This window comes from Thalassophryne amazonica, chromosome 20 (genome assembly GCF_902500255.1).
Source record: "Thalassophryne amazonica chromosome 20, fThaAma1.1, whole genome shotgun sequence".
In the NCBI taxonomy this organism is placed as follows: domain Eukaryota; kingdom Metazoa; phylum Chordata; class Actinopteri; order Batrachoidiformes; family Batrachoididae; genus Thalassophryne; species Thalassophryne amazonica.
In genome coordinates, this window is record NC_047122.1 from 17108869 (window position 1) to 17125915 (window position 17047).

The following is a 17047-nucleotide window of genomic DNA, read 5'->3' on the forward strand; positions in this document are numbered from 1 at the left end:
TCTTCACAGGTGTGGAAGAGTTTCTGCAAGGAGCTGGGGGCCACCGTGAGTCTCTCGTCCGGGTACCACCCCCAGACAAACGGCCAGGCAGAGCGGGCTAACCAGGAGCTGGAGCAGGCCCTTCGATGTGTCACCTCCGCGCATCCGGCGGCCTGGAGTCACCATCTGGCCTGGATCGAGTATGCCCACAACAGCCAAGTTTCGTCTGCTACCGGCCTCTCCCCTTTTGAGGCATGTTTGGGGTACCAGCCCCCATTGTTCCCGCTGGTGGAGGGAGAGGTCGGTGTGCCCTCGGTCCAGGCCCACCTCAGGAGGTGCCGCCGGGTGTGGCGGGCCGCCCGCTCTGCCCTGTTAAAGGCCCGGACGAGGGCCAAGGCCCATGCGGACCGCCGGCGTTCCCCGGCCCCCACATACCAGCCCGGGCAGGAGGTGTGGCTCTCGACCAAGGACATCCCTTTGTGTGTCGATTCCCCAAAGCTGAAAGACAGATTCATTGGACCTTTCAAAATCCTCAAGATCATCAACCCGGCCGCAGTGAAGCTTCAACTCCCGGCTTCACTGCGGATTCACCCTGTCTTTCATGTTTCCCATCTCAAACCACACCACACCTCGCCCCTCTGTACTCCGGGACCTACGCCGCCTCCTGCCCGGCTCATTGACGGGGAGCCTGCCTGGACAGTCCGCAGGCTCCTGGACGTCCGTCGTAAGGGCCGGGGTTTCCAATATCTGGTGGACTGGGAGGGGTATGGACCTGAAGAACGCTCCTGGGTGAAGAGGAGCTTCATCCTGGACCCGGCCCTCCTGGCCGAGTTCTACGCAAGACATCCGGACAAGCCTGGTCGGACGCCAGGAGGCGCCCGTTGAGGGGGGGGGTCCTGTTGTGTGGGCCACTGAAGAGGAGGTACTGCTGGCCCACCACCACCAGACCCAGAAGAAGTGACAGCTGTCACTCATCCTCTGCACCAGCTGTCACTCGTTCATCATCACCACCATAAAAGCCGGACTGCAACTCCACCTCCCCGCCGAGAAATCGACTACCATTACCAAGGTAATTTCTCTGCTGAATTTAAACTGTGACTTACGTCTGATCTGTTTGCAGCCGTTGTCCTGTGGTGTCCTTTCAGCTGGGTTGGCGGTCAGTGAGAAAAGCGACGTCTTCGCCTCTCACTCCATCCAGATAAGTGGTAACAGGAGCTGCTAGTGTGTTCCTAGTTTGGAGGTGGAGGTGCTCCCTCCTAACTGTGTTTGGACTGAGAATTACTGAGTGTGCGGACTCACACTCACTCATCATATTTCTGCTTTCTGCCAGCAGTACCAGGGTCGACAGCCGAAGACAGAGGCCACCTGGGGACTCGGGACTTGGCGGCTCCGGTGTTCTTCAGACCGTTGGTGGTGGAAGCCATGTGGGACGCGGCTTCTCTCTCGTCGGGGGTCTTCTATCTTCGAGCCTGCCCACACGTCACCTGGTGTTACATTGACTGTGCAAATTACTGTACGTTTCGTTGTGTATTATCACAACATTAAATTGTTACCTTTTTGGCTTATTCATTGTCCGTTCATTTGCGCCCCCTGTTGTGGGTCCGTGCTATGACACCTTCCCAACAAAAAGCTGATACAGTGCATCTAACAAGTATTCACAGGGGTTCAATTTTCCACATTTCATGTTATAGCCGTATTCCAAAATGGAGTCAATTAAATTTTTCCCTCAAAATTCTACTCACAACACTCACATAATGACAACATAAAAAAGGGTGGGCTGCCATGTGCCTTTTACTAAGGAGTGACTTTTGTCTGGCCACTCTACCATACAGGCCCGATTGGTGGATTGCTGCAAAGACACCACGAAATGGTTTTGCTTCTGGAAGGTTCTCCTCTGAAGCTCTGACAGAGTGACCATCGGGTTCTTGGTCACCTCCCTGACTAAGACCCTTCTCCTCCAATCGCTCAATTTAGACAGACTGCCAGCTCTAGGAAGAGTCCTGTTGGATCTAAACTTCTTCCATTTATAGATGATGGAAGGTACTGTGCTCATTGGGACCTTCAAAGCAGAAGAAATATTTCTATACCCTTCCCCAGATTTGTGCCTGGAATTGTCTACAGACAATTCCTTTGACTTCATGCTTGGTTTGTGTTCTGACATGCGCTGTCAAGTGTGGGACCTTATATGTAGACAGGTGTGTGCCTTTCCAAATCGTATCCAATCAACTGAATTTACCCCAGTTGGACTCCAATTAAGCTGTAGAAGCATTTCAAGGCCGACCAGTGGAAACAGAATGCACCTGGGCTCAGTTTTGAGCTTCATGGCAAAGGCTGTGAATACTTGTGTACATGTGATTTCTTAGTATTTTTATTTTTAATAAATCTGCTTTTTTCATGTTGCTATTATGGGGTGCTGTGAGTAGAATTTTGAGGGGGAAAAAAAAAAGAATTTCATCCATTTTGGGATAAGGCTGTGTAACATAACAAAATGTGGAAAAAGTGAAGTCCTGTGAATACTTGCAAGCAGTTGTTCTAAAGAATTTTAGGGGGAGGTGATGGTCTTGTGGTTAAGCATTGGGCTTGAGAGCAGAGGGTCCTCAGTTCAAACCCAAGCCTAGACCCGAAAATTACTAAGGGCCCTTTGGCAAGGTCCTTAATCCCCAAAATGCTTCCCATGTGTAGTAAGCGACTTGCATGGCAGCACCCTGATATCAGTGTATTAATGTGTTTGTGTGAATGGGTGAATGTGAGGCATAATTGTAAAGCGCTTTGAGCGTCTGATTCAGATGGAAAAGCGCTATATAAATACAGTTCATTTCCTGTTTTTTGGAAGACATGGCAATCAAGGAACATATGTGCTAGTGGTCATGCACACCATGCTAGTGCATGTACATACTGCACTAGGTTCAAGGTTCAAGGTTTCTTTATTGTCCCCATGGGGCAATTTGTCTGCAGCAGTAATTACAACTCAAACAACATAACAACAGTACAACTACAACTAAGACATTTACAAATGTGCATTGAGACAGCGAATAGCATTTGGAATCAGGGACTTTCTAAACCTGTTAGTTCTACACCAAGGGACAACATAACAGCGAACAGATGGCAGCAGTGAAAACTCATGCCAAAGAGGATGAGAAGGGTCAGCTATAATGGCCTTAGCTTTTTTAAAACATCTGACCTTAAATATTTCATTAAGATCGTTAAGTGAACCTCTGGTGATTTTACAGCACACCTTCATAATGTCCATAAGATGATTTCGCTGCTTGATGGACTAACAATCAAACCAACAAATATAAGAAAAGGTTAAAATAGATTTGATAACACATGAATAAAATATTTTCATAAAGGAAGTGCCCACATGAAAGTTCCGAAGCTTCTGTAAAAAATACATGCGCTGGTTGGCTTTTTTACAAGCTGCATCCACTTGGGGCTCAAAGCACATTTTATCATCAATGATGGTCCCCAAGTATTTGTACTCCTGGACCCGCTCTACACACTGGTCATTTATGAGAGCTGGAGGGAGAACAGAAAGTGACCTGCCAAAATTAATAACCATTTCTTTGGTTTTGGTCACATTGATATCTAAAAAGGATGTGTTGCACCAGTCAATAAAATCTGATAAAACTGGACCATGCTCGAGGTCTTCCTGATTTAAAAGTGACACAATTGAGAATCATCAGCAAATTTAACAATGTGACGATTAATGTATTTACTCTGACAGTCATTGGTGTATAAAACAAATAAAAGAGGAGACAGAACACATCCCTGTGGTGCTCCGGTGGAGGAAAAAAGAACATCTGACAGCTGCCCATTCACCCTAACGCGCTGGGACCGCCCAGTTAAAAAGTCCAGAAGCCAGCTAACAATTCTCGGTTCAAAATCAAAAAGGTTCATTAGTTTATCTGCCAACACATGAGGCTGAATGCAGTTAAATGCAGAGGAAAAATCTACAAAAAGTAAACGAACCAAAGATTTTGCTCCCACGAAGTGCTTAAGAACCAAATGTAAAAGTACCCCAGTGGTATCATCAACACCTCTACCCAGTCTATAAGTAAACTATAGAGGGTCGAGTTTGTCTTGTACCAAATCCAATAGTGATGTCTTGACCAATTTCTCGAAGGTTTTCATCACTAATGAGGTAAGTGCCACAGGTCAGAAATCATTCAATTCCTTTGGGGATTTATTTTTTGGAATGGGAATGATAATTGATTCCTTCCACAGACGAGGTACACAATGTGACTGTAGAGACAACTGGAAGATATAAGTGAAAATCTCTGCCAGTTGCTCAGCACAGTTCTTTAAAAGCCTACCTCAAATGCCATCTGAGCCAGGACTTTTCCGCTCATTAATTGAACAGAAGGCTTTCCTCTCAGCCTCTGTATCAATTATTACAGTGGGAGGACCGAGAGTAACATCTTTAAAGACAGACATATACATACACTAGTATGCATATGTATTGCGTTGGGCGTGTACATACAGCGCTATGCTTTTGAGAAAAACAGAAACTAATGTTCAGAAGTGGCTTCACAACATATTTTAAGTTAGCCATCACTAATTTGCAGTACTGATGAAAAGTGTTGGCACAGTCTCCTACTAAATATTCAATCTGTTATTTAATTCAGGCTTTGCTTTTCTGTTCTGTTGTATATTTGACCTGTATTTGCTCATGCAGTGTGTATCGTGTTTCTCTGAATGGTTTCAAGCATAAATGGATAGCTAACACTGATGCAGACGGAAGAGCACACCAAAAAACACTACGCGCCCAGTACGCAGCAAGTGATAGCCAAACTCTATAAAATGAACCACAGCTGTTCAAAATTTTTAATAATCCATGCAGCAGGTGGCAGACATGTCTATGGGATATTACACAGGCAAGACAATGTTAGTTTTTCAGCTGATCTGGTCTGTCAAAGTGCACCACCAACTAGTCAGGTGATCCTCATTATGTGCTCTGATTATCTAACTTGGTGAGTTAGAAGATGATATAGCACTTACTGTTTTTGAGTTATTGTCTGAGACGACAGGAAATTAACCTCACAGATTAATTTCATGTGCTTACCTGCGTCACTCAGCCATTTTTCGAGCAGCGGTTTCAGTTTGCACATATTCTTAAAACTGAGGTTGAGTGCTTCAAAGCGGGAGATGGTTGTCTGGCTGAAGTCGTTGCCATACAATTTACCCATTGCCACGCCAACGTCTCCCTGTTGGAGACAGACAGGGTCAGAAGCAGGTCTGAAGTACTGTATGCAAACACACAGACACACCCTCCATCTTTCACCTGTGTGAATCCCAGCTTGATGCGTCGCTGCTTAAAAGTACGAGCAAACTGCTCCAGTTCCTCCAAGTCGCTGGGTTCTTCCCCCATGTGACCCCCGTGCCCTCCAGGGGTCAAACTGGAGGTCAGAGAAGAAGCCATGGTGCTGCTGGATGATGATGTCGCACCCATAGATGTCACAACGGCAATACCACTACTTCCAGTGGCAACTACAGAGCCACCGCTAATGCTACTGCTGTTTCCGCTGACGACCACGTCGCTGCTCTTGTCCCTCTGTGAAGTCGGGGAAAGTAACACACAGAAAGTCAGGACACGGAAAAACAGGTAGATTTGCTTTCCAGTATCTATGGGTCCGCAAATTCTCCTCCCCATAACATTGAACATTGGAGTGCCACAGGGGTGTGTGCTGAGCCCACACATAGACACACCTGCTGCCTTTCCTTACCTCCAGAAAGTAACCACTGATATATCACAGCCAAGTGTGACAGCCTTAGTTTGTCCAGTTCCTCAGCAAACCTCCAGAAAATGCACGATGGTCATAGTGTCGCAGTTCAAGCTTGCTTACAATGTAAATAGACTCATTTTGTGAAACTTGTTTTAATATTTTCAAGAGTTGTACATTTATACTTCAAAAATTTGGAGTTCTTCTTGCAGACTTTTGGTAAACAGACAAACCTGTTTGAGACCCCTGCCTTAAGGCACTGTAATTACACTACTAGTATGGCTACAAGGACAAACAAGATAAACACAAACAGCAGTTTTTGAACAACTACTACCAAATATTATAGTCTAGTACTGAGATTCAAGAATTTGTCATGTAGTTTTGTAACGCTGCAGAGCAGATAGCTCAGCAGATACAGAGTTGACCTGGAAATATGTAGACGTGGGTTTCAATCCTGCTCCTCTTTTGCTGGGGAAGTAACCTGCATCGGACTGGTGTTCTGTCCAGGTGAAGTCGTACACTATCATTTATGCATCACAATTTGGAATCTGGAGATAAGCACTGGTGTCGCTGACTGAGCGCTCCCCCCCAAAAAATCGGTCTCCCCTGCCTTCACTGCGCATGCGTCATTTCAGGCCACAGCAGCACGTCTGAGTCTGACTCTCTGAGTCTGACTCTCTACACCCAAAGCAATCAAAAGGAATAATGTGATTATTATCCATCAGATGACAAGGTAAAACCTCTTAAATCATTCTAAAGTCAGTTTTAAGCAGAAACAAGGCAAAACAAGGTGCTGCTGTGGCGCTCTGGTCCACCGTCTTTTATTATGAAATAATGCTGAATTTATGTGGAAATGTTTGTCGTACAAAAGCTTCAGATATCTGTCGCTGAGATAGATGACGACTGGAGTGCAGTTTGAAGCAGAAACGAGGTGATAATCTGTGGATCACAGCTGACGCTCCGAAATGACGCATGCGCAGTGAAGGCAGGGGGGACCGCTTTTTAGGGGGGACCGTTTGGTAAGGTGACACCGGAACCAGCAGGCCTCAGAGCCTGGATAAGGCCACTTCCTCTGACCTCCTACCTGTACTTGCAATCCCAGGCGAGGCGGCGTTGTCAGTAGACCTCCTGGGCTTTGCTGAGGTAGCTGAATCAGATTTGGTGTTGAGAGCAAACCTATAATGATTAAAATAAAAATGAATGAACAATTAACTCACAAAGCCATCAAGGAAACACCCAAAATACACGTCACAAGTACCATAGACAAAAAGCAGCAAAATGATTTACAGGTTCCATAAATGAAATTTCAAACATTAATACAGCACCCAATGTTTATTTTCTTTGCAACGCCTGAGTGACGTAATGACCTACTGCGCAGAAAATGAAGCAATACTTCCTCTGTGTGTGTTATATGCTGAGCTTTTCGGTGTATAACAGTGACTTTATTGTCATTAAAAGCTTCAGACTTTCTTTTTCATTAGTGTTTTTGTGTTTGATTTTTGGCCGTTACCCTGCTGCGGCTGCTGACTCTGTGCTGGTTGAGACAGGAGGAACTGTGCCGGAGACTGGAGAGGATGACCCGGCATCAGAACCAGCTGCTGAAGCTGCAGTAGCTGCTGGATGTCCTTAAACATGAAAACGTCCAGTTCAAGTCGAAGCTGAAGCTGAAGCTAACCATTGCTCACTGACACAAACCACACACATTCACAAAACTTGATTCAGGGGTCACAGGGGCGGGGACTTGACCTCTAAACTGTACCTGGGCTGTGAGCTGGATTGGCTGCGACAGTGTCAGCTGTGGTGGAGGAGGCGGAGTCTGGACTGTTTGCTCCTGCTTGGTTGGTTGCTGTTGCTGCTGGGCCTGTGATTGGTTCTGCTGCTGTTGGTTGGCTTGTTGCTGTGCGGCGGCGTGGGCAGCGTGAGCTGCGTGCGCGGCGTTTGACTGTTGAACAGCGGCTGCCAGGAGCTGGGCTTGAGCCTGCTGGAGGAGCAGCTGCTGCTGGGCCGGGAGGAGAGCTGCAAGCTGGAGAGGAGATGCAGCGGGAGGACGAGAGAAGGAAGTAGATGGACAGGACAGAGGACAAAGACGGGTTGAAGAAACGTGCAGAAGAGGAGCAGGCAGGGAGGTGGACAAAATAAAACAGTGAGAATAAACAGGACAGGAGGAGACAGAGACAGAAGGAGAGTGAGGAGAAATTAAAATGAGCTGTGACAACTTCAGCTTAAGTGTTTCACTGCACTGCAATTCCTGAAGATTCCACTGCAAGGACAAGGGGTCGACCGATATGGATTTGTAAAGGCCGATACCGATTACCAACAAGCTTTGGAGGCCAATACTGATATTTAACGCCGATATTTGCCGGCAGTAAAAAGTGTCAAAAAGGTCTCAAAATTTAGTATAACACAGTCTTAACAAAAACTTTCTTTAAAATGTTTTGCAGCATATGTTTAATTCACAGAACCTTTCAACATGACCTTCACTCAAAAAGTGCAAGGAGCTAAAAATAACATTATTATATGGCTACGACACTGCACATGCTCTACTTGGCTGATTTCTGGTCTCGGCCCAGATCACATATCAGATTTGCGACTTTGTTTACAATTTTCACTGTGAGAAATAAAACAAAACAAAAAGCAAACAAAGAAAATGGAGTAATTAACAGCAAACAGGCTCAAAGTGGACATCCAAAGACCAACAAGATGAAAACACACCTCAGAACAGTCAAGAACAGTTTGAAATCTTTGTTAAAATCCAGAAAGCTAAATATACGATGAGAAAAACCAAGTCGGACATGAACATACTCCATAAATATCTAAACAGCATCGGAAAAAAAAAACAGATTGAAAGCTTACCAGCTAATGACTGGACCATCTGTTAGCAAGTTCTTCATGGAGTGAACAAGTCTCTGACTACGAGCCCAACACAGTCGGCAGCTTTCATATTTTGGCAATACTGAAAAGTTCACGTGTTTAATAGCCATGTAATAAACAAATTATTAACCTCGCTTGCTCGGTCTGCACGAGACAATATCAGACCTTGGTGTTGTTTGCACCTTCCCGTCCTCTGTCTTCCTGTTACTCCTCCTCCTCCCAAGTGAGGAGTTGTACAGTCTGTGGGCCTGGGGGACAAAGGAGTTTCTCAGCCTGTTGGTCCTGCATATGGGAAGGAGCAGTCTGTGGCTGAAGAGGCTTCTCTGGTTGCTGAATGCTTTTTAAAATCTACAAAACAGGAGAATTGTTTGCCTTTATTTTTATTTATTTGATGCCAATCAGGGTGCTAAGAGTGAAAATATGGTCTGTTGTATGGTAATTTGGTAAAAAACCGATTTGGGATTTGCTTAGGGCATTGTTTTAAGGAAGTGTAGGAGTCTGTGGTTGATTAACATACAGAAGATTTTCCCGAGGTTATTAGGGACAAGTTTGAAACTTCAAAAACACCGTTATCAGTCCTTGGTTCCAAATATTGGAAAGATCCCAGAGCTAAGTATAATGTTAAAGACCTTTAATATGGCCAATAGGGCACCACAGTCTTGTCTGAATCCTGCATGATATCGCTGGATTTGACCACTTATGGGGACAGCCGCTCCCCTTGTGTAATACATACACAAAGTAACATATTATATAATAACAAAAACAATATTAAAGGAATATGGGATATATTAAATAGCATTATCAAAAATGGTAATAAAAAACAGAGTTACCCTCAGTATTTCATTGATAATAATGTCAAGAAGGAAAATAAGGATGAGGTAGTCAACGGTTTTAATAATTTTTTTGTAAATATTGGACCAAGCTTGGCAGAAAAAATTCCCGATTCCCAACCTGAGGATTGGGATAATAATCTCATAGAAAGAAATCCCTGTTCAATGTTCCTCACAGCAGTGGATGGAAAAGAAATTATAGACATTGTGAATAATTGTAAATATAAAACATCTACCGATTTAAATGAAATTGATATGGTGGTGGTAAAACAGGTCATTGAATAAATTGTAGAACCATTAACATACATCTGTAACTTATCATTTCAAACCGGTAAATTTCCCAATCAAATGAAAATAGCTAAGGTTGTGCCGCTGTATAAGACTGGGGATAGACACCACTTCACAAATTATAGACCTGTTTCTTTGCTTCCACAATTTTCCAAATTATTAGAAAAGTTATTCAATAATAGATTAGACAAATTCATAAATAAACACAAATTACTTACTGATAGTCAATATGGATTCAGAGCACATAGTTCAACATCACTTGCATTAATAGAATCAGTTGAGGAGATTACAAATGCCATAGACCACAAATTACATTCAGTTGGAATATTTATAGACCTTAAAAAGGCTTTTGATACAATCAATCACGACATATTAATCAATAAACTTGAACAGTATGGGATTAGGGGGTTGGTGTTGCACTGGGTGAGAAGCTACTTAAGTAACAGAAAACAGTTTGTGAAGTTGGGGGAATATACATCATCATGCTTGGACAATGCTTGTGGCGTCCCACAGGGGTCAGTATTGGGTCCAAAACTGTTTCTAATTTATATAAATGATATTGTCAATGTTTCCAAAATATTAAAATTAGTATTAATTGCAGATGACACAAGCATTTTTTGTTCAGGGGGGGATTTGCAGGAGTTACTGAGGAGGATCAGTATAGAAATGGGAAAATTGAAAATATGGTTTGACAGAAACAAATTATCATTAAACTTAAGTAAAACAAAATACATGTTATTTGGCTATTGTAATACAGACATACAGGTTCAGTTACAAGTCGAGGGGGTAGATATTGAAAGGGTACATGAAAATAAGTTTCTGGGGGTGATAATAGATGATAAGATAAACTGGAAGACTCATATAAAACATATACAAAGTAAACTGTCAAGAAGCATTTCAGTTCTAAACAAAGCGAAACATATTCTGGACCACAACTCACTCCGCATTCTTTACTGCTCACTGGTTTTACCATATTTACAGTACTGTGCAGAGGTATGGGGTAATACTTATAAAGGTACAACACAATCACTATCAGTAATGCAGAAAAGAGCTATAAGAATTATTCATAATACTGGCTATAGAGATCATACAAATCCACTATTTTTACAATCCAAATTCTTAAAATTCACAGACTTGGTTCATTTTCAAACAGTACAAATTGTGTATAAAGCAATAAACAATTTACTTCCAGCAAATATTAAAAATATGTTTTTTAACAGATCAGGGGATTACAGTCTGAGGGGGAAATTTAATTTAAAGCATCAGTGGGCACGAACAACATTAAAAGGTTTCTGTATTTCTGTCTGTGGGGTGAGGATGTGGAACAGATTGGGAGTGGGACTCAAGCAATGTCCAAGCATGAACCTGTTCAAACAGCGGTACAAAAATATGGTTTTTTCTAGGTATAGGGAGGAGGAAGGGTAATGAGGGTTAGGGTGTTTTTGTTTTATGCTTCGGCTTGTAAATATATAGTATTTTGTATGTAAGTAGGTATGTGTAGGTGTATATTTATGTTTGTGTATATGTATGTGTATATATGTATATGTGTGTATATGTGTATGTATGTGTATGTATATGTGTATGTATGTTGATGTGTGTATATATATATATATATATATATATATATATATATATATATATATATATCGGTTTAGGTGTGTAGGAATCTATGTGTATATGTGGCAAAGGGTATTACTGGTTGTGGGGAAGAAGGGGTAGGGATAAATAAGCTGATGCTTCACCCTACCCCTTTTCGGACATGTTGGGTACACAGTAGGAACTTTTTTGTTGTTGTCTTTACTGATCTATCTTGTAATTGTTGTTGTATCAAATGTTCGAAATAAACAGTTTTCATTCATTCATTTTTTTCATTCATTCATTCATTCATTCATTCATTCATTCATTCATTCATTCACAGCATAACTTCACATGGAAAAATGGTGTAGTGTTTTGTTTTCGACTGCAATCACAGAAGTAGTCACGAAAAGTGTTTTTTTTTTCAGTTCCCAGTGGAGAAGGGAAGAAGAGGCAAATGGGAGACGTCATGTTGGTAAGTGTTAGCCTGCTCAGTTAACCAGAAAAGCTGCGTTCTCTCGCCTGCAAAACCGCCTCGACATGTTTGTGCTCCAGGTCATAAACAAACCGCAACACATGTCCACTTTCTGACATCATCACTTTTTCTTTGCATTTTCACTTTGTTTGCGTGTAATTTGCCCAAAAACCCAGAGAAAATGCTGTGTTTTTTCCCCTGGAAGCAGAGAAATGACATCATATGCGTCATATTTTACCTCTTTAGTGCCCGACCCCAAACGAGACTGTTGCTGCCCTATTGGAACTTGGGATCTGTGAATTTAATCATTTCATTTAGGATGTTGTTAACACCACAGGCCTTCTTGGACTCAATTGATTTTATTTTGTCCTGCAGTTCTTTTAGGGTAATCTAGTGGGCTCTGTAATCTTTTATGACTAACTCTAAGCTTTGTATAAATAGCTTGGTGACCCACACATCTCCATTTTCTATGGGTAGATCTTCATGTTTTTGTTTATTTAGGCTGTTACAATTTTCCCAGAATTTATTTGTTGTCATGGATTCTTCAATCATGTGTAGCTGGTTTCTAACATGTTGCTCTCGTTTTTATGCTGTTTTAATGTTTTTAATGTTTGACTATAGTGAAGGTGTGTGTTCTGGTTGTCTGGATCTCTGTGTTTTTGATTTGATATGTTTCTTAACTTCTTTCTGAGATTTTTACATTCATCGTCAAACCATTTGTCATGGTTTTAGTTGTTTCTGGCCTATTTCTTTGGAGCTTAGGTTTTCTATGGATGTTGAAAGGTGAAATATATTATTGAGGTTTTCGACTGTCTTGTTTACACCTTCACTGTTATGTTCAAATGTTTTTTTTTTCAGAAAGTGGTCTATAAGCAACTGGATGTATTAATAGCGTTTTGGTATGTTTCTGTACTATTTTCTTTCCATTTGTAGTGTGTTTTGATCGTGTGTAGTTTGGGTTGTTGTGAACCCTCCTGTTGATCTGTTCAGGTAGACTGGGATTTTACTGTGATCTGATAGGGGTGTTAGTGGGTTGACTGTGAATGCTCTGAGAGACACGAGGCTGAGGTCAGTGACAAAGTAATCGACTGTGCTGCCACCCAGAGATGAGCTGTAGGAGTTCCCTCTGACTCTACTGTTGACTATGAGCAGACCCCGTGAACGACAGAGTTGCAGAAGTTGTAATCCATGTTTGTTTGCTGTTTTTTCATAGTTATGACTTGGGGGGGCATATTGGGGAGATGATGTTTCTTCCTCCTGGTAGGTGTTTGTCCTCCTGGGTGCTGAGGATGCCAGGTCCTCATCCTGTTCTGGCATTGTGGTACCACAGACTACAATGTGACCATGAGCCTGGAAATGGTTAAGTTTCTCCTCTAGGATGAAGAACATGATGAAGAGTTCAGATGCAAAACCCAGTATCTCCAAAACCATAAATTTTTAGTTGACACCAACATGTACTTAGCTGTCAAGGGGACCATCAGTGCGCAAAATATGAAAGAATTTGAACAAACTGTTTTCATGTTATTGATGAAAGTCTGTGCATTTCAGCATAGGGTTTCCTTCAAATCTCCATTTTCAACTGCATTTTTCTCCATTTGAAAAAAAGGGACTTACTGGGTTTTGCATCTGAACTCTTCATGTCTTCATTAAAATAACAGGACTCAGTTGGAGGAATGTATGTGGCACACAGGAGGATATTTTTCTCAGTTTGTGTGAGTTTCTTATTTATTTCTCACCAAATGTAAAAAGTTCCTTTTTGAATAGCTTAATGGAGTGGGTCAGTTCTGATTTTAATTCAACCTTTAGTTAACCAGGTTAGTCCCACTGAGATCTAGATCTCTTTTCCAAGGGAGACCTGGATAATTGTAAAGTTTTCAATCCACCTAACCTGCATGTCTTTAGAAGTGGGGGGAAGCCGTAGCACCCGGAGGGAACCCACGCAAACACAGGGAGAACAAGCAAACTCCACACAGAAAGGCCACAGGTGGGAGTTGATCTCACAACCTTCTTGCTGTGAAGCAACAGTGCTAACCACTAAGCCACCATGCTGCCCACTGTGATTTGTGATTTTCTGTTCCAGAAACTGTCCTGTGCACCGGCAACATTTCCTGTATGTTGGTTTTGTGTATTGTTCTGTAATTTATGTTTGTAGCATGGCCCAAGCAGAGGGTTACCCCTTTGAGTCTGGTCTGCTTGAGGTTTCTTCCTCAGAGGGAGTTTTTCCTTACCACTGTTGCTCTGGGGGTTGGTAAGGTTAGACCTTACTTGTGTGAAGCGCCTTGAGGCAACCTTGTTGTGATTTGGTGCTATATGAAAGTAAATTGAAATTGAAATTTGTGCCATATTAGCATACCTCCTGAGTCTCTTCCTTCTTTGATTACTTTTAGCTTGGTGGATGGTAATAGAAGTTCTCTATAGTTTACAGGGCAGCCAGATGGACCATGTCCTCTGTGCCATGTCTCATGTAGGACAATGAAGTTTTGTTTGCAATTTCTTTGGTGAAGTCTGGGTTCCTGCTCTTTAGGCCAAAAGCAGATGACCTCAGACCTTGTATGTTCCAGGATGAAATAGTATATGATTTGTGTTCCATATTTCAATGTGTTGTTTTTCCAGAGGGTTTAGGCCTTGACCAGGGGGGTGTAGCGCTCGCTCAGCATCTGGTGTACGCTCAGGTCAAAGGATGGGGCTCTGTCAGGTGGAGGGTTGGGGCTTGGTCTGCCTATGCCTGTGCATATGTGTGATGTGGGGTTGGCAGGAGGGAGGTGGGCTGAGCCTAGGGTTCGATGAGATGTCCTCTGGCTGGTGCAGGGTGTCCTCCACATGGAGCAGGTCCCCTGGATGCCGCGGGGTGCCCTCCGAATGGAACGGGTCTTCTGAGTGCTGCGGGGTGTCCTCTCGGAGAAGCAGGTCCTCTGTTTGTTGGCCTGGATGGGGAGCTCATGTGTTGGTTGCTCCTGTGGGACATGCTGAGTCTGCGGGTGAGTGCGATGTCCTTCAGGGTCTGTGCAAAGATTGGGACTGTTGTCTTGAGAACCTGCATTTCATCATATAGGCTGTGCAGGTTGAGAGTGGGGTGGGGTGTCATATAAACATTTGGCTTCAATGCACACTCTCTGGAGATTTGTGAGTTTATCTTTTGGATGAAGGCGGGGTGGAAGGCCCATCTGGGTAGCATGGCCGACATGACTACCTTTTGTTTTTGGGAATGTGAAGGTGGCTTTTTCTATCACTCTTTTGATTGACATCACCACCTCTTCTCCCTGCCTTCTTAGGTCACTTGTGTCGGTGTGTATTTGGTTGCAAAGCCGTGACATAATGCGTCACGTGATAAATCTGTTTGACCCAAACAAACTACCCACATGGGTTTCTCTACAGCGATGGCTGAGCTGGTCACTTTGTTTATGCTGACAAACTCCTTTTCTTGCACACCAGAACGGGTTAAAAAGGGCTTGAATTTGTTTGACTCTGATCGGGCGATATCTGTAAATGTTGCAAATGGTACTGGATGCCGGCTGCCATTAAATGCCACAGAAGAAGAGAGGGTGCATTAGGTTTATGTCACAGAAGCACGTTTTGAGGTCGGAGCGCATTTCTGCGTTCACAAAATGCCTCAAGAAACCACAAAAAAAATGCATAAAAGTACTTACCTTACTCATAATTGTTATCAGTCTGGCTAAATCGCTGGACTCTGACCCACTGATTAGGCAGCTAATCACATTTTCCATAGTGGAACGTGCGCAAGGGTGCGTTTGTTTAATAACACAGGGCCACGCTTTTCCGCATTCACAAAATGCCTCATAAAGTGCATAAAAGTGCTTGCTTTTGTCATATTTGTTGTCAGTCTAGGTAGATAATCTCATTTCCTCAGCGGAGCATTCGCGAGACAAAAACAAACGTGTTTTTGTCATAGTAAGTGGTCAGAGCTGTTATCGCCGACCACCAGCAAACTCCGGCACAATGTGAACTGAATAACGAATAATTTGTAGATTCTTAACGATACCCGTCCCACTTGCAATCACTGATCTAAATTAAATACTTTTGCGAAGGTGACATTAACAATATCTGTTGGGTCCACTGGGCAGTAACATGTCTAATATAGTCGTGTTTATTTACCTTACTCTACTCTACTTTACTCTACTTTTTTCTTTGCCATTAGTTGGAAACCTATAGAAAGACAAATCCGGCAAAGTTTCAGGTCGATTGGTGCACATGGGCACACAACACTGTGGCATTCTTTCACTGCTTACACTGCGTCGCCAGAACCAACGAGTGCAGAGAAAACACGTATTTTCTTTATTTGGGTCCGGAAGGAGATTTATCACGCGACAGTTACGTCAGACTTTGCATCCGAATAATAATATGGCTGGTGGACCCCAGGTGGTCCATCAGTAGATCTATGGTGTGTCTTATTTTGCAGCACTTGAGTTTTTCAACTCTGTGGTTAGGGAAAAGGTTTTTCTCTTCCACATATCTTCCATTTGACTCCATAAGGAGAACAATTTGTGGGTGTGGGTTGGGTTTGTTTCTGTAGCTGTGGTAGTAGTAGTAGTAGTAGTGTTTGTTGGAGGAGGGGTCTCTTATGTTTGTGTTTCTTGGCTTAGTACCTCTGCTGTTTGCCTGGGATTGTGGTCTGGGTTGTTCTGCAGTCTCCTATGAGGGGTGTAGGCAGTGCTCTCGTGGGTTGTTTGCTTGTCTGCGTTTTCACCTTGTTTTGCAGCTTTCGCACCTCTTCTTCAAGCTGCCTCTTCTCTTGCCTTAACACCTCCTCGTTATGCCTGAGCCTTTTCCCCTCAGCCCAGAGCTGGCTCGTCTCCTGCTTTGATATCTTCTGGTTGTCTTGAAGTATTTTAATCACAGCGCAGAGAACAGATAGTTCTCTCTACCCCTCATTGTTCCTGAGTTTGGGTGGGGGGTTGCTTTTGTCTTTGGTTGTTGTGTGACCAGATTAAAGTGTGATGAGTTTATGTTCCATCTCCACTTCTCTGACCTCTAAATGAGTGAATCTGTTTCTCAACTCAGTTAGTAAGAGGACCTCAATGGTGGGGGATTGGTTTTGTAGTTCTTCTGTCTTGTCAGCAGAAGACTGGATGTCCCCTTGGTCATGGTGGTGTCCTGATCTGCCCCATGTCTGGGTTTTCATCTTGGTTTTGTCTGTGTCCGTGTCCCCAGTCTAGATCCCATCTTTGATTTTCAGTTTAGTATTACTTTTGTCACTGGTTTCATTTGTCATTTTTACCAATGTAGTCATTGCTTGTAATTTCTGTTTGTTATATTTTTGCCACATGTTAGTTGCTTGCTGATCACCATTC

The 17047-nt window shown here is 43.1% G+C and overlaps 1 protein-coding gene across 1 annotated transcript in view; it reads right to left on the reverse strand.

Moving 5' to 3' along the window:
* Nucleotides 1–17047, reverse strand: part of LOC117501957 (POU domain, class 2, transcription factor 1) — a 173269-nt gene that overhangs the window by 20086 nt on the left and 136136 nt on the right. The window contains exons 6-10 of the mRNA XM_034160935.1: nucleotides 7459–7722; nucleotides 7210–7324; nucleotides 6784–6875; nucleotides 5261–5530; nucleotides 5042–5183 (exon numbers count right to left, since the gene is read on the reverse strand). Coding sequence (XP_034016826.1) covers nucleotides 5042–5183; nucleotides 5261–5530; nucleotides 6784–6875; nucleotides 7210–7324; nucleotides 7459–7722 — 883 coding nt within the window. The remainder of the gene's footprint in view (nucleotides 1–5041; nucleotides 5184–5260; nucleotides 5531–6783; nucleotides 6876–7209; nucleotides 7325–7458; nucleotides 7723–17047) is intronic.